This window comes from Neofelis nebulosa, chromosome 18 (assembly GCF_028018385.1).
Source record: "Neofelis nebulosa isolate mNeoNeb1 chromosome 18, mNeoNeb1.pri, whole genome shotgun sequence".
Lineage (NCBI taxonomy): Eukaryota > Metazoa > Chordata > Mammalia > Carnivora > Felidae > Neofelis > Neofelis nebulosa.
Window position 1 is genome coordinate 8,969,811 of NC_080799.1, and position 25,852 is coordinate 8,995,662.

Sequence of the window (25,852 nt, forward strand, 5' to 3'; positions counted from 1 at the left end):
GTCGGAGACGGGATACACAAAGGCTATGCTGGTGGCCCCAGTCCTTGGCCACCCACAAGAGCCACTGGAGTCCCCAGGCCCACTCCCTCCACCGACCCCCATCACAAGACCCCAGAGGCCAGGCAGTTACAGCAGGTTTATTGTCAGCGACAGAGCACCGCGAAGCTCTCCCAGGGGGCCCAGGCAGTGGCCGCAGGGGAGCAGGTGGGGTGGCCAGGAGCGAAGGGGATGCTGAGGTCGAGGCCTGGCCTCCTAGGATCCGTGTCCCCTCCCACCTCTCTGGGCCCAAGGAGCATCAGTCCAACAGGCAGGGGCCATCCTGGGGGTGGTTTCTGGCTAGATCTGTCCTGGGCAGGAGGGGTCCCCAGAGTCTGGGCCAGTAGCAGTGAGGGCTGCAGGGCCCGCGGGGAGCAGCCAGGCTTCACGGAGAAGCAGGAGCTCCCCAAGTCCCCTAGAGACTTGAGGTGGGTGACAACGGACCCCCTGCTGCCTGGTCCCTTCGGACTCACCCAGCCCAGGAGAGCCCTGAGCCTTGCTCCCCAGGGAGGGGGACTGAAGTGAAGAGCCAGCCGCACATGGGGGCGGGGGGCGGGGTCTCCAAGCACCCGTCAGGGGGCTCGGCAGGGAGTGTGGGGCAGGCCTCACGTCTGCGGCTCCAGGAGGCAGCTGGGCTCGGAAGGCGGTGAGCTGGCTGGAATGGATCTGTGGGCCTCCTGGAGGTCCCACAGCACCTGCAGCAGCTGGGCCAGTGGGTCCTCAGGGGCTGGAGGCAGAGGCGGGATGGGGGCAAGGTGGGGCCAAAGGCCAGAGAGCCCCTGGGAGTGGGGCCCCGCCCATAGCAGCCCTGAAGGGAGCTCGGGCTCCTGCAAGAGTCCACCCGGCGGGGTGACCTACCTCCGCCAGGGCCTGTGAGCACAGAGCCCGCCTCCGTGCCTGCGCTCAGCTCCCGGTGCTTCTCCCTGCGGGGGAGGACAGAGTGAGGGCTCCCGGTGCCCTCGCCAGGAAGGCTGGGTGACCCCCCTGAGCTGGATGGGGTCCTGGGACTGGGGGGCTGACCCTTTCAGTCTGTGGGGAAGAAACAGAGGCCCAGGTCTTGGTCCCCTGGTCCCCTGGCACTTTTCCTCTTCCAGCGTCCTCTGGTCCTCCCCACTTCTAAAACGGGGCAGCTGGGGGGGGGGGGGGGGAGCGGGGGGCGGTGGTCATCAGAAGGCACCACTCCTGTTTCAGAGGGCCCTGGGGAAAGGGGCCAACTGGGGCCTGAAAGCCCCACTATTAACTGGCTGTGGAAACAGCTTCTTTCTTCTGGAAATAGGAAACTGACAATTCAAGCACGGTTCCTAACCGGGGTCCACCAGACCTGGGCCACCCTGGGCCCTCTCAGGTACAGTCCTGTGAGTCTGCACAGAGGGAGAGTGGGCGGCCAAGTGGACCCCAGGCTTGAAGTTCCTTAGTTAGGAATTCGACTGGCTTGGCCCTTTGGATGGTCTCCCTGATCTGTTTTGGAAGAGAAGTGTCCCTGTGCTAAGATCTAACGGGGTCCTCTTCCTCAGATGCCTTCTAGGTCCTGCGGGGCCGGTCCAGGCCCTCACCTGCTCTGTTCATTTACTTATTCGACATTTACCGCGAGAGAATACATCTGTGTTGTTTCTGGCCACCAAGTGTCCAGTAATTGGTACCAGCAGCCATGGGAAGTGGGTACAGCAGGGCTGAGGACAGGCCACCGTGTCAGTGGATCAGAGGTGCGGGTGAGGCAGGAGGTCCGGTGGTGTGGGTGGCAAGGAGGTGGGCGCAATGAGAAGGGTGGCCGAGGCGTTCTGGAGGTGGGAGAGGCTCTCCAGGCAGGGTGCTGTGATTGGGACTATGAGCCCTGGTCCCGTGTTGGGACCACCCGAACACAAGGCTGCTTGGGTTCAAACCTTTGCCACTTCCTGGCTTAAATGGGGGTAACCGTGGGTCCCAGGAACAGAGCAGACAAGGTGATGACTTCATCCTGGAGGTGGAGGATGAGGTCCCTGAACAAGGGGGCCAGAGTAGGGGTGGAGAGGGAGCTGGTGACAGGGCCGCACCGGCAGAAAGGAGGTGGCTGCAGGGTGGCCTGGAGGCTACTGGTGATTGTGGCTCACAAGGGGGCAAGTGGTTCTAATTTGACCGCATGAGCTTTGAAGGGTTTTGAGGAAGAGAGTTAACCGCTGGAAACAAGGAAAAGTTGTGAAGGAGCGAGGACCGTAGCCCCCCTCCCCCGGGGCCCGGGGACAGGAGTGTGGGAGAGAAAACTGCCCCCATTCCGCAGACTCGGGGAGGCAGTACTCTCAGGAAACACCGGGTTGCTTAAAAATATCGCCATGCTGGCCTCGTCCTCCAGAGCCTCTGAGTCAGTGGGGTAGGGTGCAGGCATCCCATTGGTTCCTGAGCTGGGGAGCTGGGGCCAGGGCTGGGAACCAGGGCACCACGGAGGTGGCTGAGGAACTCAGAGAGGTGGCCGAGGGCAACCCCTGAGCCCCGAGGGCACAACAGGAAGGCTGGACAGGCTGGGAGGCTGGGGCTTCCATGGACCTTTGCCCTAAGTGCCTCACGCCGCAGAGACCTATGTGTCCCTCCCCAGGTGTGGCCACCAAAGGCAGGCCCGTGCCGGGCCTGATGCGAAGGGAGAGACCAGCCACACAGAGCAGCCCTGAGCCCGAGTCCCAACTCTGGGCCTCGCCTGGCACATTCCCTGGGGCTGCACGGGCCCCCTCACCGCAGCGCGGGCTCCACGCCCAGCAGGTGCCGGTAGATGAGCTGGGCCTCCAGGTCGTGATCGAGAGGGTCATTCCACTCCTGCAGGGTCACCCGCGACCGGGTCTTGTCACAGCCCAGATCTGGGGGCACATAGAGGGCAGGGTGTGGGCAGGCCCTGTGAGAGCTTACGTCCAACTTCCTGGGAGTGCAGGTGGGGACACTGAGGCCGGGAGAGGGACAGGAGTGTGCTCGGGGGCCCTGGGAGGGCAGCAACTCATCCCTCGGATTCTGAGCCCTGGGACACACGAAGGCAGAGCATGGGAGCTGCACAACCATCTGGAAGGAAGAAGGGAGTGCCCTGGAACCGTAAGATCACGAGGAGGGAAGCTGAGGGGTTTGTGCCTTGGAATGAGCTGGCCCTGCCACCTGCTGGCTTTACAACCTTGGCAGAGGTACGGGCCCTTGGTAAGCCTCAGTTTCCGCCTCCATAAAATGGGCTACCAGACCCTGCCACCTAGTGCCCTGGGGAGCCCCCCTCACCAATGACGAGGGTTGTCACCAAGAAGGTCAAAGCCAACGGCTCCAGGTCAGGCCAACCGACCAGCGACACCCTTGTAAAGACCCGCCACTGCTCAGTCACACACGCGGGCCCGGGCTAGAGTGGGTGGGTCAGCTTCCGAGGGCCTCCCGTGCCAGGCTCCAGGGGCCCGGCCTGGCGGCAGGGGGGCTCCAAGGGCTGAGGCTCTTCTGTGACTGGGGAGCAAGAATTTTGTAAAGCAGCCGGAGGTAAGGGAAGATGGTCACAGTTCCAGAACTGAGCTGTGCGACAGGGTAGCCACTAGCCACGCCTGGGGGGCTCCGTCAGTTGAGCATCCGACTTCGGCTCCAGTCACGATCTCGCGGTTTATGGGTTCGAGCCCCACATTGGGCTCTCTGCTGTCAGTGCAGCGCCTGCCTCAGATCCTCTGCCCCCCTCTCTCTGCCCCTCCCCTGCTCCCGCTCTCTCTCGATTAAACATTAAAAAAATAGCAATACTAAAATAAAATTATATACGAGAAAACAAACTTAAAACTCAGTTCCCGGGCCACACTAGCCACATTTCAAGCCTAGACACACGCTCACGACCAGCACGTGCTCGGTACCGGGTAGCACAGACACATACCATTTCCGTCATCACCGAAAGTTCTAGCAGAGGCTCCTCCCGGCCAGCCCTCTAGTGCCCAGGGTCCCCCTGCCCACAGCTCCGGTGCCCGACTGCGAACTCCGGGGCCCTCTCTTGCCCTCATCAGCAAGGAATTCCTAAAGCGCGTTCCTTGGAACCCTGGTTCTGCAAGAACCTCAGTCACTGGGCAAGAAAAGGCTTCCCGTCAAGTGAGTTAGGGAGCCCTGGGTCACAGGATGTTAGAAACGGGATCCCAACTGGGCTTCAGACCGCCTCAGGGCCTTCCGTGTCCCCTCACGCGGCACACACACCACCCGGCATTTCCCAAACCAGCCAGTCACGAACCCTCCTTGCCCGGGGCACCCGCAGGGGCCGGCCGGCCTCTGGCGAGTTCCCGCAGGCGCACAGGCGGCCCCCCAAGCCAGGCCAGCAAGCCAGGGCTCGAAGGCCCCGCGTGGGTGGGTGCAGGGTAGGGGCCCGCGCCTCCTCTCCCACCTGACTTGTCCTTCTGGTGGCAACAGCTCCACTTGTCCCCGCGGAAGACGCCAGGGTGGTAGGAGCCGAGCAGGCCAGGGTTGCCGATGCTCACCTTCCGCAGCGCAGACAGCCACTGGTTCAGCTCGTTCACGCACTACAGGCGACACGGGGGGCGGCGGTCAGAGGTCACCCCCTCCGGGAAGCCCTCCCTCCCTGGCACTCCCAAGCACGTGGGCCAACGCGCAAAGCGTGGGCTGGACCGCGGCCAGCACCGGCCCCCTCCGCTGTCCTTGGGGCAGCATACCCCCTGCCGACGATACGTGGTGGCCCTGCTGTCACTGTTTCCCCCTGTGGCTTGGGACAGTCACTTCCCAGAACAAGCCAAACCCCTCCCACTTCAGCCTTCCTTCCTGATCCCTGCGTCCCCCCTAGATGGTCCCTCCTTCACAGTGGCCCTGCTCAAATGCCATGCGTCGGGGGTCTTCCCCCCACCGAAGCCTACGTCGTCCTATTTCCCTCCCTAAGTCTCCTTTGTGCTCTTGAAGGCACTGCCACCATTTGACATTTTAAATATTTATTTAACATCCATCTGCTCCCCTGGGACACGAGCTCCACCAGGGCAAGGCTGTGTTCCGCCTGCCGCTGAACCCCCACCGCTGAGAACAGCCGGGGACCTTGCACGTGCTCACCAGATATTTTTTAGATGAGTGAATGAGTTAATACGTGAAAAGACGAGAAGGCGGTTTGAGGTCACGCACTCGGGGCCACACACTTCCGTAAACGTGTGATTATTACGTGTTGATACACACAAACACACAGGCGCCAACACACATACTCAGAAATCCAGTTTCCCGCAAACAGGTACAACACGAAGCTCCAAATCATGGGGACATACACGTCCAGAGGCTGGGCCTCACACAGACCTACGTGTAGGTAACCGGACAGGCCCAGGGAAAGGCAGGCACGGCACCCCGAGTCTAGGACACAGACACACGAGACACACACACACACACACGCCGGATCTCACACCCTGCTGGACCCGATGTGGCCGACAAAGGGGTAGGGGACTCCCTGGGGCCTCCGTGTAGCCGCCCCCCAGGTGGCCATTCCCACAGCGCCCCTCCCCTCCAGGGCCCTCCACGGCCCCCACCCTGCACTGCAGGTAGACCGTCTGGGGCTTGCCCGCATCGTCCTCGTAGATGAGCTGCATGACGTTCGAGCTGCCGAAGCTCTTCTCCTCCACCTTCTCCGCCGCCCGGATGTTGGCCGGCTTGATGAGGGCACTTTTCTGGAGTGGGTGGAGTGGGCAGGCTCAGGGTCCCAGCCCGGGCCCCCCCATTTCCTAGTTCTGGGCCTTAGTCTCCCTTTCTGCAGCAGCGGGGGTTGGCGTAGAGGACCCAGCTCTGTGAGTGACCTCGGCCAGATGCAGTGCAGACAGATGGTGACCGATGCCTGGCCTCTCGAGGGTTCCCGGCGGCCCCGGGAGGTCTGAGCATGGGAAACATTGTCTGGAATCCCAGCATTCCCTAGGGCTGGAAGGTAGCACCTGCCGGAATCAGACCCTGTGCCTTTTCCCTTATGAATAATTCCCCAACTTGCCTTTACCTTGCCCAGCTCTAAGAGTCACAACCCACCTCCTGGCCCCTTCTCACTCCTGTCGTCATCCAATATGGTAAGACACAAACGGGATGATGGGGAGTTCTGCGCCTAACAGATGCACATCCCCGAGAGGCCCCCAAGCTGCTGAAACTCTGCCTGTGCCAGCGGCCCCTAGCCCCTTGTCTCTCCCATCAGAGCTTGCCGGGGCCCTTAGCACACAAATAACCAGTCCCCGCGGCCCTCTGGAGAGCACCCACACCCCCCAGCCTGGCATCCAAGCCCACCAACCCCTGCTGGCCTCAGTGACGAGCGGGGAGTGGGGAAACCTGGAGGGGAGCCTTGGGGACACACATCTGAGCCATCTTGGGGCAGAGCCTCCCAAAGGGCAGAGGATGGAGGGGCACCTGGGTGGCTCAGTCGGTTAAGCATCTGACTCTTGATTTCGGCTCAGGTTATGATCCAGGGTTGTGGGATCGAGCCCTGCACAGGCTCCATGCTCACCGTGGAGCCTGCTTAAGATTCTTTCTCCCTCTGCCCCTCTCACATGTGCTGTCTCTAAAATAAAAAAAAAAAAATTTTTTTTTTGTATTTTAAAAAATCAGGGGCAGGGCGCCTGGGTGGCTCGGTCAATTAAGCGTCTGACTTCGGCTCAGGTCACGATCTCGCGGTCCGTGAGTTCGAGCCCCGCGTCGGGCTCTGTGCTGACGGCTCAGAGCCTGGAGCCTGTTTCAGATTCTGTGTGTGTGTCTCTCTCTCTCTCTGCCCCTCCCCTGTTCATGCTCTGTCTCTCTCTGTCTGAAAAATAAATAAATGTTAAAAAAAAAAAATTAAAAAAAAAAAATCAGGGGCGCCTGGGTGGCTCAGTCAGTTCAGCGTCTGACCAGCTCAGGTAATGATCTCAAGGTTCGTGAGTTCGAGCCCCGCGTCGGGCTCTGTGCTGACAGTTCAGAGCCTGGAGCCTGCCTCGGATTCTGTGTCTCTCTCTCGCTGTCCCTCCCCTGCTCATGCGCGCGCTCTCTCTCTCTCTCTCAGAAATAAATACACATTAAAAAAAATTTTTTTTAATCAAAAAAAGAAAAGGGCAGAGGATGTGCTGCCCATTCTGGGGAACACCTGCTGGAAGGGAGACAGGAGGGGGCAGACGGGGTGGTGCTGCACAGGGGGATAGGCCGTATGTCCACAACAGGGCAGAGCTCAATGCTGAGCCCAGAGGGGGATGAGGGAAGGTCCTGCTGGGCTCTGCTGAGGCTGCACAAAATGCTGAGGGGACTCAATGGCCAGGCAGCTGCTTAGAGTGGAATGCGCTGGAAAGCAAGAGGCCCAGGCTGAGGAGTCACCCAGGGAGCTCAGTTCCCCCATCGACTGCTCAGGGCTGGATTGGGCATCCCCGGAAGACTGTCCCCAGAGCCTGACTGACTGGGGGCCGGGTCGGCCCAGCTAGGGGTCAGCAGGTCCGCCCAAGAAGCATGCCCTCCGCCCCTCCTGGGAGAAAAGCACAGAGGGACCAGCCCAGGGCCTTCAGTCATTCCACTGGCCAAGATCCCGCCCCGTGCAGGGCCCAGGCGCTGCACCTCAGAGCGACCATCTATCTCCTCTACCCTCAACAGCTTGGCACGTAGGGACCGTCATCCTCAACTTGAAGGCCAAGGCAACAAGGCTCAGAGGGACTGAGACCCTTCCTAGAGCTGGAAACCAGGACTCCTCCCAGACCCTAATTCCTTGATTTCCCGGAAGCACCCCTCAGCCCCCCACCCGATTCATGCACCAGGAAGCCAGGACCGACACTGCAGCACTGTCCCCCCACCCCCAGCCCTTGGGGAAGAGAAGCTTCCCTCCCGTGAGTCTTAAGAGATACTGTGGCTGCCACCCAAACAGGGTCCTGCCGGCTTTATTCTCTGATCCCAGTGGACCCTGGGATGGGCTCCAAGGGAGGGACAGGTGCCTCCAGGGTGCCCCCGCTTGCCCACCTCCTTCCTCACCCACCTTGGAGTTGGGCGTTTTGGCGAAGCTGAGGGCCTCGGTGGTGAGGGAAAAGTGGAGTTTCTTGAAGGAGGACATGAGGGGACCCTTGCCCTTCGTCCTGTGGATGAAGAGCGGCCCCTCCTTCACCGGCGGCGCCTGCAAGCTCAGCGCCCGCTGCAGGCCCAGCTCTGGCGGGCAAGGGAGGGAGGGCAAAATGTGAGCCGAGAGACCAAGCTGAAGCAGGGACTCGGGCAGAGCAAACATCGACAGCAGGCAGTGGGCAGGGCCTCGAGGGGCACAGGCGGCAGCAGGCATGGCCATGGGGCAGGGAGCGGGGCAAACATGACCAAGAGGCCGCGGACGCAACCAGAGAGGCGCAGAGGCAGGTGGGGACCGGAGACACAGGGCGGGGCAGACGACACCTGGAAGCTGTGGGCGGGGCCGGAGGAGGATCCGGTGTGGGCGGGGCCACCAGCCGGGGGGCGGAGCAAACGCGTGTCTGGGGCGGTTGCGCGGGGCGCGGGGCTTCTCTCTCCGGGAGAGCTCACCCTCCTTCTCCTCGATGTCCACCAGCTTGGTGATGAAGTCCTTCAGCTGGGCCACGCCCTGGCGCACGGTGGGCTGCAGCGGCTCCATCCAAGCCTCCTTGGCTCTGGAAGCTGGCGTGTCCATGTTGCCCACGTTCTGAACCGCCTGAGGGGGGACAGCCGCCGAGGGCCAGGCTCTGCTGGGTCAAGGGCCCACCCCTGCAACCTCCCCCGCCCCACCACCAAATCTGTGCTACCCCCACTGTAGAAGCAGAGGTGGAGGCAGCACACGCCCTGCTCACAGGCCCATTCCATCCCCATTGGGACTCGGCGCCGAGCACCCCATGGAGTCTGAAACCTTTCGGGACCCGACAGTCGAGGCTACTTGAGCCCAACCGGCTGGCCTTTCACAGCAAGTTTAATATCAGCCTGTTCCACTGGGTGTGACGACCCCAGCCTGGGAGTGAGTAGAGCTGGGGCTACAAGGCCCCCTATTCACACACAGGCTACACGGCCTTGGGGAACCTCTTGCCCCTCGGAAGAGGAACCCGTTTCCTCATCCACACGAGATCGGTGCCCGTGAAAACGCTTTGCAAACTATAAAGTGCGGTGCTACAGGTGTTCCTGGAGCCAGTGGGGGGCACACCGCTGTCCAGGCAAGGCCCCCCCCCCCCCCCCCCGGGCACCCGGTCGGGCATCTCGCGAGCGTCCACGGGCCCGCACCTTGGCCAGCAGGAGCAGGGTGCGGCTGGTGCGGGCGTCCGCGTGCCGCTCCCGCAGGTGGAAGAGCTTGGGCGCCATGATGGCGGGAGAGACGAAGCGCAGGCACAGGAAGCTGGTGACGGCGATGAATGGCACGTTCTAGGGGGTGCGGGAGAGCAGGGGCTGGACTCCCCGAGGCCGGGGCTCGGAACAGCCCGCTGGGTTTTGGTGCTGTCCCCGCCTCTCCCTCTCCCCACGACCCCGCCAGGCGCTTCGAAGCCCCCCCCCCCCCCCCAACACCGCGCCTCCGGGCGCCACAGCTGCCCCCTTCCCCACCGCTTTCTTCCCTCCGCCCGGCCCCACCGGCAGAGGGCGCACCTCGTGCTGGGCGCTGGGGAAGCGCTCGCGCACGCGCCGGAAAAGCTGGCGGAAGGTGGCGCGGACCACGGCGGGGCATGCGCGAACGGAGCGACTGAGCGCGCTCAGCAGCGCCGCCAGGTGGGCGCGCAGCGTCTGCGCGCTCTGCTCCAGCACCTCGGCCTCTGTCTGCGGGCGGTGCAGCCCCGAGCACCTGCGTTGGCCCGCAGGGGACCCGCAAGAGAAGGTCGAGGTCAGCGCCCGTGCACACGGCTGCACAGGGGCTCCTGGAGACAGGCGCAGTAAGGCATCAGCGGAGACGGGGGCACACAGGCAACGCACAGGTGGGCAGAGCGATGAAAAGGTAGACCCAGACCCAGGCAGAAAGGGCCAAAAACATACATTTGCATAAAGGGCCTGACACCCCCGCCCCCAGGGATGGCCCCCGGCCTCACCCTACGTCCTTGACTTCCACTTTGCTGGGGTCCAGCTCCACGTACTTCTTCTCCTCAAACACCTTGTCAATGATGGGGCCCAGGACGCCGTGCAGATACCGCATCCCAGCCACCTGGGGGCGGCGGTGAGTGGCGTTGGTCCTGTCTCCCACCTCCAGCTGCCTGCCATCTCCCTGCAGCTGACCTCCCAGCCACCCCCTACACCATCTGCCTGCTGTGTCTACTCAGGAGAGAGCGGGGCACACAATGGGGACGGCGCACGACACACTGCTGCCACAGGATGACTGCATGGACGGATGAAGGCAATTCTTAGCCTTAAAGGGCCCTGGACACAGGAGACTGGAATCTAAGCTCCCACTCTGCTTCTTGGCCCTTCTGAAACTCATCTATGGGGGCGCCTGGGTGGCTCAGTTGGTTAAGCGTCCGACTTCGGCTCAGGTCACGATCTCGCGGTATGTGGGTTCGAGCCCCGCATCGGGCTCTGTGCTGACTGCTCAGAGCCTGGAGCCTGTTTCAGATTCTGTGTCTCCCTCTCTCTCTGACCCTCCCCCGTTCATGCTCTGTCTCTCTCTATCTCAAAAATAAATAAATGTTAAAAAAAAAAAATTTAAAAAAAAAAAGAAACTCATCTATGAAACAAAGAGCACATATCACTCAACCTCACCTTCAGAAAAGACTCCATGGACTTCGAGGCCAGAGAGTTGCTCCGGAACAGGGTGTTAGCCTCACCTACAAGCAGAGGTTCTAGTGGGTAGGGGGGTTGAGAGAGGGACCAGGCTTTGGGGAGGACAGAGGACCTTGGGAGCCCGCAGCCCACTGCCCCAACTCTCTGCCTTTTGCTCTTTCCTTTGCCCCCTAATCAGATCAGGCAGCTTCCTACAGGACGACTTCCCAGATTTCTCCCCTCTCAGCACCTCTGGAGTCCTTGGCTCCTGGCTCCCCTCTCCACCACACCCTCAGACAGGCCACTCCCTCCCGGGCCTCACTGGTACGACCCAGCTCCAGCTGGAAGAGCAGGTCCAGAAAGTCTTTGGCCAGTCCCTGCCCCAGGAACAGTTTGAGCAGGTTGGTGGCCACATCCTGGCGGCATTCGGTGCTTGTTGTCTCCTCGATAAGTGCTATCAGCTGCCCTGGGCCCTGCAGGAGGCAGCAAGGAGAGGCAGGGTCAGAGGACGCACGGGGGAACCCAAACCCTTCACTCTGAGGGCCTGGGATCACCACGGGGAAGGGGGAGGGGTGCTTTCCCACAGAATGGCGAGGGGCCCTGGGCATTGGTTAATTCCTTACCATCCTGAGAACTGAGAGTTTTGCTCTTCAGAGCAGGTTTAGAAGGACAGGGAGAACAGGCCTGCTGTCCCTGGACCCTCCCACCTTCCCCCGGGGCCCCCTCACCTGGGTGCCCAGCTTCACCTCACGGCACAGCAGCTGCACCAGGGGCTGGTAGCAGCCGGAGGGCAGTACCGTCTCGTCCCGCAGCCGCACCTCCAGCTGCAAGGAGCCCAGGTTGCCCCTGGAACGGGCAGCCTGTGACCTCTCCACCAGGGACCCAGGCCACCTGGGCCGTGCCCCCTCCCGCACTGCCTCCATACTCCCCCTTGGGGCCTGCCCTCCACCTTGGTTCCCTGCACTGCACCCCTCCCACTTTTTCCCCAAGGTGCTCTCTGCTTGGAAAGCCCTTCCCGCCTCCAAACTCAGGGGAACACCACCCATTTTCACCGCCTGGCTCCCTGTCACTTCTAGACGCCTTGAACTCTGCGCTTGACCCACGTGGACATGCGGGGCTCCCAGCTTTGAATCTGTAAACTCTCAGAGATCCGCTCCTCCACATACACAATCCCCAACTGTCATAACAACCTGCCAGGGGAAACTGAGGCTCGAGGGGATTAAGCAACTCGCCATAATGGATCTAACTACCAAGCTCCTCTGCTCAGACCCCTTCTGGGGAGGGTGCTGACCAAGGCTTAACCTCTCTAAGGCCCCCACGTCCAGAAGCACAGGACAGTTCACTAAGTGATGCACTAGCACATGGCCTCATACACAGTAGAAGCCGCCAAAACGGCTCGTCCTATGGAAATGCCTGCTGCGGGGCTCAGCCCCTGCCCTGCCCCTGCCCCGCTGATGGTGGGGATGGGGGGTCTGGGGTCCTCTGCAGAGAGAGTGAACCATCCAAGGTGGGGGACACGGCTGATCCCCCACTTCCGGGCTGAGTGGTGAGCGAGGAGGCCAGAGGGCTTCCTCGAGGGGGTTGCCAGATTTACCAAAATAAAAACACAAGAAACCCAGTTAAATCTGAATATCTTTGGTAGAAGTCGGTCCCCAACATCGCACGGACATACTTACACTAAAAATTATTCATTGTTTGTCTGAAACTCAGCTTTAGGGGGACAGCTTGTATTTTATCTGGCAACCTTATTCCTGGAGAATTTGGGGGGAGGGTCAGAGCTCTGGGGACTCAAACTACGGTCTGAGGTCTGCAGAGAAAGCCTTAAAGGGAAAGGGCTGAAGGCCTGTTCCAGAATCTGCCAGAAGGTGGAAAGCAGGAGACGTGCACTGCCTTGGAGGACAGGGCTGAGTCCAAGGCTGTGAGAAGCCAGAGGCGGCAGGATAGGCCAGGATAACGGAGCCTGGGCCATCGGGCAAGCGCAGAAAGAAACCTGGAGCTGCGTCAGCCCCTCCCCCCACCACACGCAGCCCCGCCTATTGGAGCCACTGTCCGCGCCCCCCTGCCCTGGGGACCCCGAGCCCACCAGCCCCACCACCGAGCCCCAGGCACTCACTCTCCCCGCCGATTCTTGGACTGGTCGGGCTGCAGCCGGAACCAGCCCTCCTCCTTCTGGGCCGCGCACAGTTTCTGGACATTGAACACCACCTGGGGACAAGGCAGAGGCAGGGGGACCGCGCTGGGGCTGGGGCCCTCAGCGCTCTTCCTTGCCAAGGAACCTTCCTTTGGGGGAGTCCCTTCCGGGGGTCCCTGAGCACCAGTGGCTGGCCCTGGGGAGTGCCCCTTTGAAGCAGCAGCAGGGCGGGGTGGGGAGGAGGGGAGAAGGGGGGTGGTGCTGGAATGGAGGCGGGGCAGGTGCAGCCAGAAGGGGCAGGGTGCTCACTTTGCCCAAGAAGTCATTCCTGCTGACGAGGTCCCAGTCCCAGGCTTCCACACACAGCGCCTCCGCGGCCCCCTCCTCCAACTCAAACTCAAACATCTCGTTCCAGCGTGGGTAGCGTGATTTCTTCACGATCTGCCCAAAAGGGGGTGAGTAGGTGTGGGGTGACCCCAAGGGGCCCCCCCAAGGCCCAGCCACCCCAAACACCCCACGTGGGATCCCTGCAGGGGCCTTGCAGCAGGAGAGGGATAAACTTCCTGTTCAAACCTTCCCCAAACCGGGAGAAATTGGGGCTCAGAGTGGGTAAGGCACTTGTCCAAGGCCACACAGCAAAAAGGTAGCAGATGGCACTGAGAAGCCAGGACTCCACCCCCTTCCCCTCCCAGGGTTGCGCCCACCACCCCAGCTATTTGCTGGAGGTGAGGAAAGCCATGTGGGGAGCTGCTGGACTGTGCAGATGAACCCCACACTGGTTGTCTCGGCCCAGCCTGCGGGGGTTGGTGCCAGAAGGGCTGGGATCTGTTAACACCCTCACACAGGTCACCCCGCTTCTCCAAGCCTCTTCTGTGGGACCGTAGTCCCAGCCTGACCTCCCGGGTGATGAGGGCCCAGGCCAGACCCTGAGCCTGCCTGCCCCCTCCCCAGCCCCCTCACCGAGGTCTCCTGTGTCCGGCCTCTGTAGCGCACTCGGACAAAGGGGTCAGAGGCACCATTCCGGTCCTTCGGGGCCAGGTCCCTGGGGAAAGTGGAGCATCCACTTGTCACGTGACCGTTGCGGGGGTCATCCGGGCCCACCGGGTAACTATGCACAGCGCCCCTCCCTTTTCTGGACCCTGATTCCCACAGCGTTCACCCCATGGGCCTCCGGGGGCACCCACACCAGACCAGGGATCCTCTGACTCGGCAGGACTAGCTGCTGCTCTGGGGACTGGGGGAGGCGAGCGCATCCATGGAACAGCCCGGGCTGTGCCGCCCCACCCCCAATCTGTTCCCAGGGTAGGACTGAGCTGGGGCCACCTCTCTGAGCCTCGGTTTCCTTGTCAGTGGAATGGAGAAGATCGCCCCAACAATTAAGATCACGGGCTTCTAGAAGGCCTGCCCCACAGGGCCAGGGGGGTTTCATGAGCAGCCCCGATAGGCCATCCTGCCCTGTCTCCATAGCTGGTCCTTTGCAAGGCCCAAGGGCGGTCAGGCGCCCCCAGCTCAGGACCCTTTGCGCCAAAACAACAAAGCCCATCCTTCTTCCATCTACTATAAATATTAGCTTCTGCTCTTTTTGGTATTTTCAGCTCAAAGCCTCTCATGCCTGGTTTTCTTTCTTCCTCAGAACCGTCTAATAGGAATCCCAGAGCTTGGCCTTGAGGACCTGCCCAGAAAGATGAGAAATGTTCTTTCTGCCTCTGCAGCAAAGGCAGCTTCGTAGGCCTCTCAGGACCCCAGCAGGGTCTGAGCTGGGGGCGGCGGGGGCCAAGGCCCCTCACACTTTACAGAGAGGTCTGGACAGACCACTCCTCCCACCCAGGCACCTGCTGAGTGGAGGCCAGGCTGGAGCCTCGGCCACCCACAAGTTTTCCATGTGTTTGTGGCTGTTCCACGTTCCAGCCCCAGGACAGAAAATAAAGCCCAGGGGAGCCACAGTCGTCATCTGCAGGAGAGAGATCTTCCTCCCAGGGAAGCCACCCACCCACATGGGGTTCCACTCCCCACCCTGCCGCCCCAGAGGCGAGCAAGGACCCTGTGGAGGTGGGCTGGAGCCAGAAAGGAAGGCGCTTCTCATGGAACGTGTGTGACTCACACTCAGGCCCAGACGGGAGGGGAGCCTGCAGCTAAAAATAGCGGGGGTGGGGGGGGAGGGGGAACGCTGTCACAGGTGACTCAGGCCCACCTTCCCACCCAAGCCTCCCTCCTGGAGAGAACCCCGCCCCTCCCATCTGGAGTTTTCCAGCAACTCCTTCCACCCCCCACCCCACTGAGGACCCCGCTACACATCCACGCCTTATCAGGTCAAGTTCATACTGGAGTTAAAGGCAGCAGAAGCCCAGTCTTAGCACTGGGCCTGCACGTTCAGAGTTTGGGGTCCCTTCTGTGATGCCCGAAGCTCCACCATTAGAACCTCACCCCTTTCCCCAAGAGACATAGTCTCCCGTGTGCGGTCACCCAGGAAACCTCTTCGGGTCCGAGGCCCTCCTCGTGGGAGGAGGTGCAGGGCCAGGACGTGGAGGGGGGCACGGCACACCGGGAGTCCTAGCCGGTGTCCCTAGCTGTGTGGGGCCCTCCGCCCCGCTCCCCCGCGCCTCCCGTCTCACCTGGCCTCCAGCACAGAGCAGCGCAGCAGCCGGCGGGCCCGCGGCCCCGGCACCACCTCCAGGCGCAGGTGGATCTCGCCCTGCACCTCCTCATCGGGATCGACCTCCGTCAGGTGCGCCCATCCGCTGAAACCTGTGGGGCTGGCGGCTCAGCCGGGGGCCTGGCCCTCTCCCTCAGCCCCGCCAGGCGCCAGGCGCCACCCGTTCCCCTCTGCAGGCCCCTCGGGGTCCTCTCAAACTCCGTGAGGCGGGGGCTGTTGTCCCCACTGACAGATGAGGAAACTGAGGCTCAGCAGCTGAGCAACAGCACTTGGAAGAGGCTTGATGAGCATCCAAATCCGGTGACCCCTGTGTCCTTACTATTGTGTCACAAGGCATGTGACGGCTCTGACCCTGACTCACGACGGGACTGCCTTCTCTGTCCTCAGTTTCTCCAACTTAAAACAATGGCTCTTGTCTAGGGCTGCTGGAGGAGGAACTAAGGCCAGACGGGGAAGCAGCAAGGGAACAGCATCACTTGGGCCACTGGACCCTGAGGGGCTGGTGGGGGCAGCGGGCAGGAAAGGCCTCTGGCCTGGCAGGGGCCAAGAGGCTCCATGAGTCAGCAAAGTCCCCCCCCCACCCCCGCATGCCTGCCCGGCCTCACAGACAGGAGCAGGTGCGTGCCGGGAAGGCCCCGGGAGAGTCCCAGGGACTCAGACAAGCAGAACCTGTACTGTCTGAGAGCTCCTGGCCTGAACCCTTCCTGGCAGATAGGGACCCAGCCCAGAGGAGGCCCCGGGTCACACAGTGAGGCTGGGAAAGAGCTGACCCTGGAAACAATGTCAGCATCCCGGCAGTCACCAAAGGGGCCCAGCCCAGCCACAGGCTGACCCCTCACAGGCTTAGGACACGGTGGCACTGGGGCCCAAGCTGGGGGGACTCCAGGGGTACGGAAAGAGCCAGCCCGATTGGGAGGAGGGGGCCTCTACACCTCAGCAATGGAGCATAGAGAGGCCCTTCTTCTGCCTGCCGAGGCTTCAGAGCCCACTGCTAGCAGCCCCCCTCGGCCCTAGGGGGGGTGCAGTCCCAGCCAGGGGGCAGAATGGGGCCCAGGGCACAGAGGCCAGGGTGCCGGAGCTGGCCAGAGGCCCTTCTAGGGAGGGCAGACATGGCTCTCCCTGAGCACGGGCCCTGAAGCAGCCTAGAAGAAGCGTCTTTGAAATGGGGGAAGGCCAGGGACAAGCAGAGCAGTGGGGCAAGAGAGGAGGGAGGCCAGAGTGGGCCACAGGCTCCCTCCCGGGGGTCTTACCCTTAGGGTGAGCGGCCAGGGTGTCCCTGGTAAGGCAGACCTTCCCAATAACGTCGTCCCGGCTGGAGGATGAAGAGGGAACCAGAGCTGGGCAGGGCTCTGCAGGGGGCTCAGGACCCCCCTCCTGCCCAGTTCAGGGGCCCTGTGGGAAGCAGGGAGGCTGACGCTCGTCACTTACAGGAGCCTACTGCAGCAGGACCCGTGACCCTCCCGTAGGCCCTGCATTCTGGACCCTCTCGTGGGTATGTGCCCTGTTTCTGCGCACGGATGGACACGTGTGCCCACGCATCTGCCGAGCTCATGCTCTGTGGGTTCTCTAGCTCGCAGCCCCCACGCGTGGCCCAGCACACCCGTGCCTGTGTCCCCGCACACGCACATGTACGATGCGGTGTGAGCCCAGTGAACCCTCCGCCCCCACAGACACCCACACGCTCAAACCCCGATCCCTTCCAGACCCTTCTGGGCTCCCCCTCCCGCCAGGCTGTAAAGGGGATGCAAAGCGACCAGCAGTCCCAGCAGTGAAATGGGCAGGTGGTGGGGTCTGGGCCCCGGCCAAAGAGTGGGGGCCCACCCACCTGAGGGCATCCTCATCCAGGACGTAGAAGGCCACCGCGTGGAAGGCGGGCGGCAGGTGTACCTGGTACTCCTCACCCCAGAACGGGCTCAGGGTCCTCCACACAGTGGCTGTCCTACAGGAGAGGACCCTCAGCACCTGTCTGGGCCCCCCGCAGGCCCCAGGCCACGGCAAGACGGGGCCGTGTGACCTAAGTCCACCTTTCCCCGCATCTCCTTCCACTCCCGGGAACAAGTGCTCTGCCAGTGGATGGTTTTCCTTGTCCTAGACCCTACTGCCCACCATTAATCATTCCTTCCTGACCTTCCTTGCTGCTCTGGGCAGGGCACAGGGCCGCATCCATCAGGCCATTTTCCATCTGGGGAAACTGAGACCACAGGTGGCCGGAGCTGGCCTCAGGTCCCATAACGGGGCAGTGGCAGAGCCGGGACCAGAAGCCCGGCCTCCCAGCCTCACCCTGGCTCCTGATGCTGAACAGACTTACTAAGGGTGGGAACAGGGGGATGGCCAAGTTGACCCTGGAGCTAGACAATCCTCCTGGGGGGGGCCTGGGAGCCACGGTCCAGAGCCTGACCCAGAGAGGTCTTGCGTGGGCAGAGCCTCACCCGGCTCTGGCCAAACCCCCAGGGCAGCGCCCCTCAGCTCACCGGACTCAGCAGGGCATGTGGGGGTGGGGGTGGGGGGGCAGAGCTGAAACCCCCAAGGACCCGGATGAAGGCTCAGGGCGTCACCTTCACCCCAACCACTTCTCAGGTAACTTGAACTCTGGAGCCTCGGTTTCCCTGTCCGTCACAGAGACAACCAGAGCCATCCTGCCTGCCCCCTCTTGGTATCGTGGTTTGGAGGGAATGAGGCAAAAGACTTGAGGTCCTGTTTGCAGTGGGGGGAAGAACCGCGAGTCTGTCAGCCATGGGTGCTCAGGTGGGCGGAACAGGGGTGCGGCTCTGGCCACGAAGTCCGGGACACGGAGGGCACGAGACCGCAAAGGCCCTGCCCAGAATCGTGGAGCCCTTTTGTCCACACCCAGGGGAAGTGGCCCTTCTGGGTACAGGCTGGGGCCCCCAGGCTGCAGCAGCCTTTCTGGGGTACAGCCGGGGAGGGGGAAGGAGCTCTGGCTTTGGGCTCCGCCAGATTTGGGTTCCAGTCTGAATCTGCCACCTCCTAGGTAGGTGACCCTGGGCAGGTTACTTAGTGTCTCTGAGCCTCCGGGCTCCTCATCTGCAAACGCGATTTAATAATATCACAGCCAGCTCGTTGTAAGTTTTCAAATGGGCTGCAAAAGGTGTAGCACAGGGCCCGGCAGACTGTACTCCGTAAATGACAGCTGCTGGTCCTAATCATCATCCTCTGTCCCTTTTGAGGGCTGTAAAGATTGTAAACGGGGAGCCTGGGTGGCTTGGTCCGTTAAGCGGCCAACTTCGGCTTAGGTTATGACCTCACGGTTCGTGAGTTCAAGCCCCACGTCGCGCCCTGTGCTGACAGCTCGGAGCCCGGAGCCTGCTTCGGAGCCTGTGTCTCTCTCTCTTTCTGGCCCTCCTCTGCTCACTCTCTGTCTCTCAAAAATAAATAAACGTTAAAAAAAATTTAAAAAAAAGGAGCAGAGTTGGTGAGAAGCCCTTGGATATAATCCCTAGATGGGCGTCAAGGTCAGTCATTAGCATGAGGAGTTATGGGTCAGGTCTTTCTCCCCTCCAAGCGGGTGTGTCAGGGCATTGGGGGTGGGGGCGGGGGACAGGGGATTAGATGCTCCAAGACCTCCCCCTTCTACCCCCCACCCCCCACCCCCGTACCTGATGATGGGCTCATTGTCCACCTTCACGATGCAGTAGGGGTCGCTGCTGCCGGTGCTGCAAGACAGAAGGCCAGGGAGGGGCGGACTGGCGTCCAGCTGCAGGCAGGGTGAGGGTAGGGGTTCCCAGCCCTCCCCTCGGTGACCCCAGGAGAAAGACAATCAAGTCTGAGGCACCAGGGCCCGGGCTGGTGCCTGAAGGCTCCTCAGGCCAAAACGTGTGCCCCGCCATCAGTGTGGGAGGCACCGAGGCTCCCCTGCCCAGATGCAGGGGAAGGGGAGAAACGGCTCACTGCCCCCCCTGCTCATGAATGGATGCCTCTTCCTGCCACCCTTTCCTCCCGCCCCCCCCCCTGTAACGGTGCCCAAGGAACAGCCCCGGGCAAGCTGGAGAAACCCCTATTCTCAACACCCAAGTCAGCCGGTTTTCTCCTCTGAGCCCTTGAACCCTTACCCCTTGCTACTGCTGCTCCCCAGCCTGGACAGCGAGGCCACCTCCCAGCCTCAGCCTCCCCCAACCCCCCCCCCCACCTACCCCCCCAAGAGCCCTGCCCTGTCCCAGAGGCAGGAAGTAAGGTCTCCCCTTGGGTCCCACTGCCTACAAACTCTCCATCTTCTCTCCATCCCGGGACTGCTCGTGAGTACTGTCCTCAGCTGCCATCCCCACCTGACTACCTGAGCGCAGGGGCCACTTCTGCGTCCCCCCAGGGGTGAGGACAGGGGTCCCAGGAGTGTTTCCTGGATACACGAATGAATGAACAAATGTAACAGTCTGCCCCCGAGCTCTCGGCCACCCGGGAAAGAAGGAAGGGGCAGACCAACCTGGGACTGCTCAGGCGCCCTGGTCTCCGTTGGTGGGGGATTCCTGGGGTGGTCTAGGCCTAGGGCTGGTCCCAGGCAAGTAAGGGGGTGAGGACTGTCTCCAGAAGTGCCTTTCAGGCCCAGTGTCCACTAAAAGGAAGTGTATTTGCTTGTTGGAGGTTGGGGAAATTCCAAGTCTTGCTTCCCTTCTCAGAAGGGGCCCTTCCTGCAGAGGAAGCCACGAGATGCAAACATCTCCAAAGGTCCTCCTGATGCTGACCGGAAATGTCTGCCAAGACTCAGTTCCCCACACGGCACGGTGGGGCCACGACGGTGGCTCACGGCTGCCTCAGGCCCCGACCTTCGAAGAGGGCCAGCCGGTGGGAGAGGTTCAGTAAATGTTGGCACCGCCCTAGACGCCTTGCTCTTCTTCCTGTAACCCCTCCCCTTGTCCTTTAGGAGCCCCCTCCTCCAAAGAGCCCCTGGGGAACACTCCAGCTTGCATCCCACCACCCCAAAGCCAGGGGGCCCTAGGCCTCCAGCAATCAGGGCCCTGTGCGCCCCAGGAGCTGGGCTGGGCGGCAGGGCCCCGGCAGCTGCACGCATGTTTGCACCAGGAACTCCGAAGGAGGGAGACATCGGTGTGGGCTGAGGCCTCTGGGGGGTGGACCCCCTCTACCCCGCCTCTGCCTTCACCCCTGGCACCCCTGTAGCCCAGCTCTGCCCACAGCGCAGTTCTCGCTCAGCGAATGAATCTCTGAATGAAGAGTGAGGTCTGTGGCTTGTGTTACAGGCAAGGTCGCTGGAGTGGGCAAAGGCCCGGAGGCTGGAACAGACCTACGTGTGCAGGGGCAGGGTGAGCTGGGTGGCTGGGTCACAGGGGGGCAGAGGGGCCGGTGTCAAGAGCGGGCTGAAGCCAGAGGCCCGACCACGATCCCTGGCCAGCTGCTGGGACCTGTGGCCCTGCCCAGTGCCTTCTGCCCTGATGAGGCCCCTGGGCTGGTCCCGTCTGACTTCTCCTTCCCCAGCCTGGCTACTTGCAGGGTCTCTATATTTAGGCCTTTGGCAGTTTCCAGGCTGTGGAAGGGGAAGGATCAGGGCAAGCCCTGAAATAGTTCCGGGCCCGTCCCCAGGGCCACTGGGCGTGGGAGCCAGTCACCAGTCATTATGAGACTTAGCTCCTGTCTGGCTGACCCAAGCACCCAAGGATGGGAGACGGTAGAGAGAAACACAACAGGAACAGGTGGGCTCTAAAAGCTGCCGGTGATGGGGAGCACAGCTGTGCTCTGTGCCCTTAAGAGAACGAAAAGCCCATGAGTGGAGGTGGCAGGGAGGCAGGCCGCAGCCGTGTGATGATGTCTCCCTCCTTAGAACAGTCTCAGTCAACATGGGCCACTATAAAGGTAGTGAGCTCCCCGTGCTCAGAGGTGTGCGAGTCCCGGCTGGAGGAGATGCTACTCAGGAGACAGGCCGATGAGGCACAGTGAGGCAGGCTCACCACCACCCCTGCCTCCAGCACTCAGTGCGGGGCCTCCAGTGATCTTCAAACCCCTGACATCCGGGAGCTAAATCATTTGCATGGCATTTGCAAGGCTCAGTCCCCACAGAGCCCCACAGCAGGCCTGAAACCTTGGTCCAGCCAGGATTCTTGGCTTGTCAGCAGCAGAAAGAGTGGGTTTCAATGCTGACTTCCCTACCCAAATGCTGTGTGGCCTTGGCAGGTGACTTGCACACCCTGAGCCTCAGTTTCCCCTTCTACAAATTGAGCATATCTACTTTATAGGACAAATAAAAGGATTAAATGGAAAGGTCCTCCACACCCCTTATTCCCCCCTACTGTGGACCAGGTGGCCCCAGAGCCCCAGGAAGGCCAAGATGAATGTGTCCCGGTTCCTACCCTCACCCCCAGGCTGCCCAAGAAGCAGCAGCTGCCACCAAGGGCTTCATCCTAACTGCCCCCAAACCGCTGGAGGACACAAAACAGCCAATGAACAGCCCTGCCGGAGGGCACCAGGGAAAGCCAGAGCGGAAGTCTGAGAGGGGTCCTGAAGGATGACCAGGAGTTTTCTGGAGGACTCTGAAGGGGAGTGTTTGAAGGCAGAAGATCCTAAATGTGTGCAAAAGCAGGGCCGGGAAGAGCCCAACCATGAGAGGCTGGGGGGGGGGGGCGCGCGGGAGACGGGGTCACAGCTAGATTTAAGAGCCAGGTGACAGGTCAGAGCCACTAAGGGGAGGGCGGAGGAAAGGAGGTGAGGGGAGGTGAGTAGGGAGGGGGGCAGGGCAAGGAAAGAGATCCCGGAGGCAAACCAACAGGCCTCGGTAGCCACTCCCCCCGGGGAAGGAGACCCAAGGCCCCTCGGCTGTGCAGAGGCAGGGCTGGCCAGAGAAGCCGGCACCTTGGCTCCCTGGTAGACGCAGTCCAAGGCTTCACCACCCAGGGCTGGGGAAAGCCTATGGCCAGGCACTAGGGCCTGCGGGGACGGGCGGGGGGGGGGGGGGGGGGAAGGTGACAGACGGAGGGGATGCTCCTCCCGGCAGCCACCAGCCAGAGGAGGCCCAGCTGACCTAGTTACCAGTGCCAGCAAGGGGGGTGCTCAGAGGCTGGGCCCGGAGGCTAAGACCCTCCTCGGAGTTCGTTTGCCTGCTCTCCCCAGAGACCACAGGCTCAGCTCCCGCCCCACCTACAAGCTCAGAAACCCACCTGGAGATGGCCCTCGCAGCCCCCTCCCTCACCCATTGCCATAGCAACTGCTGAGTCTGGCCTCGCCTGGCCCAGGGGGCCTTGAACTAGAACTGCTCAGGGCGCTGAGAGAGTGGGGAAATTCGCGGGGGCCAGGGGCCACTGCGCTTATGGGAGAGATGCCCGCGCCCCAGCCTCCTGCACCCCTCCCCATTCGCATCCAGGTGCCTGCTGAGGAGCCGGGGTTGGGCAGAGGAGGGGTGTGGAGGGGGGCTCCCGACAGTAGACTTTGGACCCAATGCCGCCTCTGGGCTCCCCTTCCCCCACACCCTGCTCCAGGCAGCCAGTGCACCTGGAGCTTTGTGCTTAAGAGATTTTATTTTATTTTTTTAAGATTTCATTTTTAAGTGAACTCTACACCCAACCTGGGGCTAGAACTCACAATCCCGAGATCAAGAGTCACATGCTCTACTGACTGAGCCAGCCAGACACCCCTGTGCTTAAGGGATTCTGACCTCCAGTCTACAGAAGGGGAAACTGAGGCTTCAGAGATAAGATGCTGTCTAAGGCTGTATGCGAGGGAGGCAAGGATTGGATGGGGCAACTCATCTCTGGAACCTACTGAGAAAGGGGCTGGGACAAGGGGCCCCTAAAACCTCCTCAAATCTGGCCAGGGACCAGGGAAAGCCCTAGATGTTGGTGTTGGTTAGGAGCTCTGGCCCCAAGATGGTGCTCAGCCATTTGGAGCCAGCATTTCACGTCTCTGAGCCTCAGTTTCCTTATTTGTGAAATGGAACGATGAGAACGGCCTTGCTGGGCAGTTGTGAGGAGGTAAAGCCATCGCATGGCTCAGCCACCCCATCTTTGCACGGTACCGGCCTCCTGACCTACAGGTTCACCCTCCACGCCAGCGCGCAGCTGGAAGCCCCGGGACAGCCCCCACCCCCCCCCCCCGCGCTGGGGGCGTGTTTCAGGTGCACACTCCCGGGTACTAAAGGTTTCGGAATTACTGAGGAAGACCCCTAGTTTCCAGGGGGCACCCCCACCTCCCCCAGCCACACCCCCCGCAGTTCACTGAGGCATCTCCTAGCGAGGTCTCCCCCACGCTCAGCCCCTGTCCTGTTAAAGCTCTACCCCCTCCTTTCTTGAGCCGCCGTTCGCTGTCTCCCTGCTAACTAAGGCCCCTTATAGACCCCCGTCCCCTCCCCAGTCCACAGCCCTTCCCTGTCACCCCCTGCCCGGTGCCTGCAACAAATCTTAACTGTCCCCATTTCCCTTCCAGTCCCACACCGCGGCCACACTCGCCACACCCTCGCCGCTGCTCCACTTGTGGGCGGGCCGTGCGGACCCCAGAAAGGTCAGGCACAAGGGGCAGCGCCCCTCCCCAGAAAGTTGGGGCCCCCACCCGCGACAGCGCTCACATGTCCTTGGCGGGCAGGTTCTTCCCCTCCACGATGCGGATGGACAGCGAGCTGCGCTTGGCCATCGCGGGTCCGCGACGCGGGATGCGGGTCCGGGAAAGCCGGACGCCAGGGTCGGGTGCAGCGGGCGGCCAGCGCGGGACTGGGCGCCGGGTGGGGGGCGGGCCGCGCCAGGCGCGGGAGGTAAGCGCGGGGGCGGGGGAATCGCTTCCACTTCATTCACCCCCGCCCCCGCCCCACGTGCGGGGGCCAGTGCTCCCGGGAGGGCCAATCGGCGGCGGGGGCTCCCCGGCGTGGGCGGGGCCGGCCCAGGCCGCCGCGCTCATTGGCTGCCTGGGGGGATGGGAGGGGCCTGCGCCGAGATCTGTTGCCCTGCTGGCTCGGGGGCGCCGTGGGGCTAGGGGGCGACGGTCGGCGCCGGGTGGCCCGTGCCACGGGTATGTGGGGGCGGCGGGCGTGGTCCCAATGCCAGTTCCCAGGTGCACGGGGGCAGTGGGCCCTAGTGTGTACTCAGAGGCGCGGGCAAGTACGGGGACACGCGGGCAGGGGACGTGCGAGGAGGACAGCCCTGGCCACCGGAGCCTGACGCGTGGGAAGCGCTGCGTAGGTGTAAGATGAATGAATGAACAATCAGACGAACTTAGCAAACAATATGTGTGTTTATGTTAGAGCCACCTGGACACAGAAGGAGGCAGCCAGAGCCAGGGCAGTCCAGAGCTTTGGGGACAGTGTATTTGAGTCTGAAAGACCAGGATTCTTTTTGAGAACCTGTTTGTGAAGAGGGGGCTTTCTCAGTGATCACCTCACTTAACACCTCCTCCCTCCCCGGAGGTGGGAACTTGGATGAGGAGCTCAGGTTTCTAGAATTGGCCCCTCGCGGTTTTTCTCCCAGATCTAGAGGTCACAGTCCTAGGACTGGCACAGCCATAACTGGCCCTGGGCATCTGTCCCCCCTCCCCCCGCCCTTCCTGCTCCGAGGGCACCGTCTGAAACATCACTGCAGACTTGGATCCTAGACCCAGCTTCACCACTCCCTTGCTGGGTCACTCTGGGTGGCTTTCTGAACTGCCATGAGCTGGTTTCATTTCATCACCGGCAACAAGGGCGCAGTGACACCTGCCAAGGATGCCCAGGAAACACTATGTGTGGGTCCCTATCTATTTTCTCTTACCTTCTGTTTTCTTTTCCTATTTTGTTATTTGTACAACACACGCACACTTTACCAAGTTCAAAAGCCATTGGATATTTACAATGCTTTCCAATGCTTCCTTTAAAAAAAAAAAAAAGAAAAGAAAAAGAAAGAGGGTGCCTGGCTGGCTCAGTTGGTAGAGCATGTGACTCTTGGCCTGGAGGTTTTGAGTTCAAGCTCCACCTTGAGTGTAGAGATTGCTTTTTAAAAAAATGCTTTCAGGGGTGCTTAGGTGGCTCAGTTGGTAGAGCGTCTGCAGCTCAGGTCACAAGCTCACGGTTTGTGAGTTCGAGCCCCACATCGGGCTCTCTGCTGTCAGCGCAGAATCTGTTTCAGATCCTCTGTCTCCCTTATTCTCTGCCCTTCCCCCACTTGTTCTCTCTCTCTCTCTCTCTCTCTCTCTCTCTCTCTCTCCAAAATAAACATTAAAAAAAAATTTTAATGCATTCAATGAAGAGTCAGTCTTTCTTCTCTCCCAGCCGCAAATCCCCTCCTCCAACGAATCCACATCCCTAATTCTTTGTACTGCCTACTGGAGACAGTATCTGTCACAATGGTACAGCAGACATATATGTTTTTCTTTATTTTTTAAAATTTGTTTTTAGAGTTTACTATTGAGAGAGAGTGAGAGACAGCAAGAGTGCTGTGTGCGCGAGCCAGAGTGGGGGGGTGGGGGGGGCAGAGAGAGAGGGAGACACAGAATCTGAAGCAGGCTCCAGGCTCTGAGCTGTCAGCATAGAG

At 61.4% G+C, this 25,852-nt stretch overlaps 1 protein-coding gene across 5 annotated transcripts; it reads right to left on the reverse strand.

Moving 5' to 3' along the window:
• Positions 1-118: 118 nt before the first annotated feature.
• RASA4B (RAS p21 protein activator 4B) lies at positions 119-24,106 on the reverse strand. 5 transcript variants are annotated; one of them, XM_058710925.1, is made up of 22 exons: positions 23,923-24,092; positions 19,843-20,047; positions 19,022-19,078; positions 17,233-17,341; positions 16,658-16,719; positions 15,367-15,499; positions 13,715-13,796; positions 13,064-13,195; positions 12,737-12,828; positions 11,352-11,469; positions 10,946-11,096; positions 10,624-10,688; positions 9,960-10,072; positions 9,526-9,718; positions 9,169-9,306; positions 8,467-8,611; positions 7,940-8,106; positions 5,508-5,645; positions 4,376-4,511; positions 2,738-2,858; positions 895-959; positions 119-763 (listed from the first exon to the last, which is right to left on the reverse strand). In XM_058710925.1, the coding sequence occupies exons 3-22, from the start codon at positions 19,035-19,037 to the stop codon at positions 642-644; spliced, it is 2,298 nt and encodes a 765-aa protein (XP_058566908.1). In that variant the 5' UTR covers positions 19,038-19,078; positions 19,843-20,047; positions 23,923-24,092; the 3' UTR covers positions 119-641. The 5 variants fall into 5 exon arrangements, with proteins under 5 accessions (XP_058566908.1, XP_058566906.1, XP_058566905.1 ...); XM_058710923.1 differs by lacking the exon at positions 19,843-20,047 and having other exon boundaries at positions 895-1,065; positions 17,233-17,346; positions 23,923-24,106; XM_058710922.1 differs by lacking the exon at positions 19,843-20,047 and having other exon boundaries at positions 17,233-17,346; positions 23,923-24,104.
• Between the last annotated feature and the right edge of the window lie 1,746 nt (positions 24,107-25,852).

Excerpts from the sequence above, each read along its gene's own strand:
- RASA4B (XM_058710922.1), bottom strand. The coding sequence starts at position 23,987 with ATGGCCAAGCGCAGCTCGCTGTCCATCCGCATCGTGGAGGGGAAGAAC. Across the intron at positions 5,646-7,939 it reads CCAAAACGCCCAACTCCAAG|AAAAGTGCCCTCATCAAGCC; the intron begins GTGGGTGAGGAA and ends CACCCACTCCAG. Across the intron at positions 2,859-4,375 it reads CCACCAGAAGGACAAGTCAG|ATCTGGGCTGTGACAAGACC; the intron begins GTGGGAGAGGAG and ends ATGTGCCCCCAG.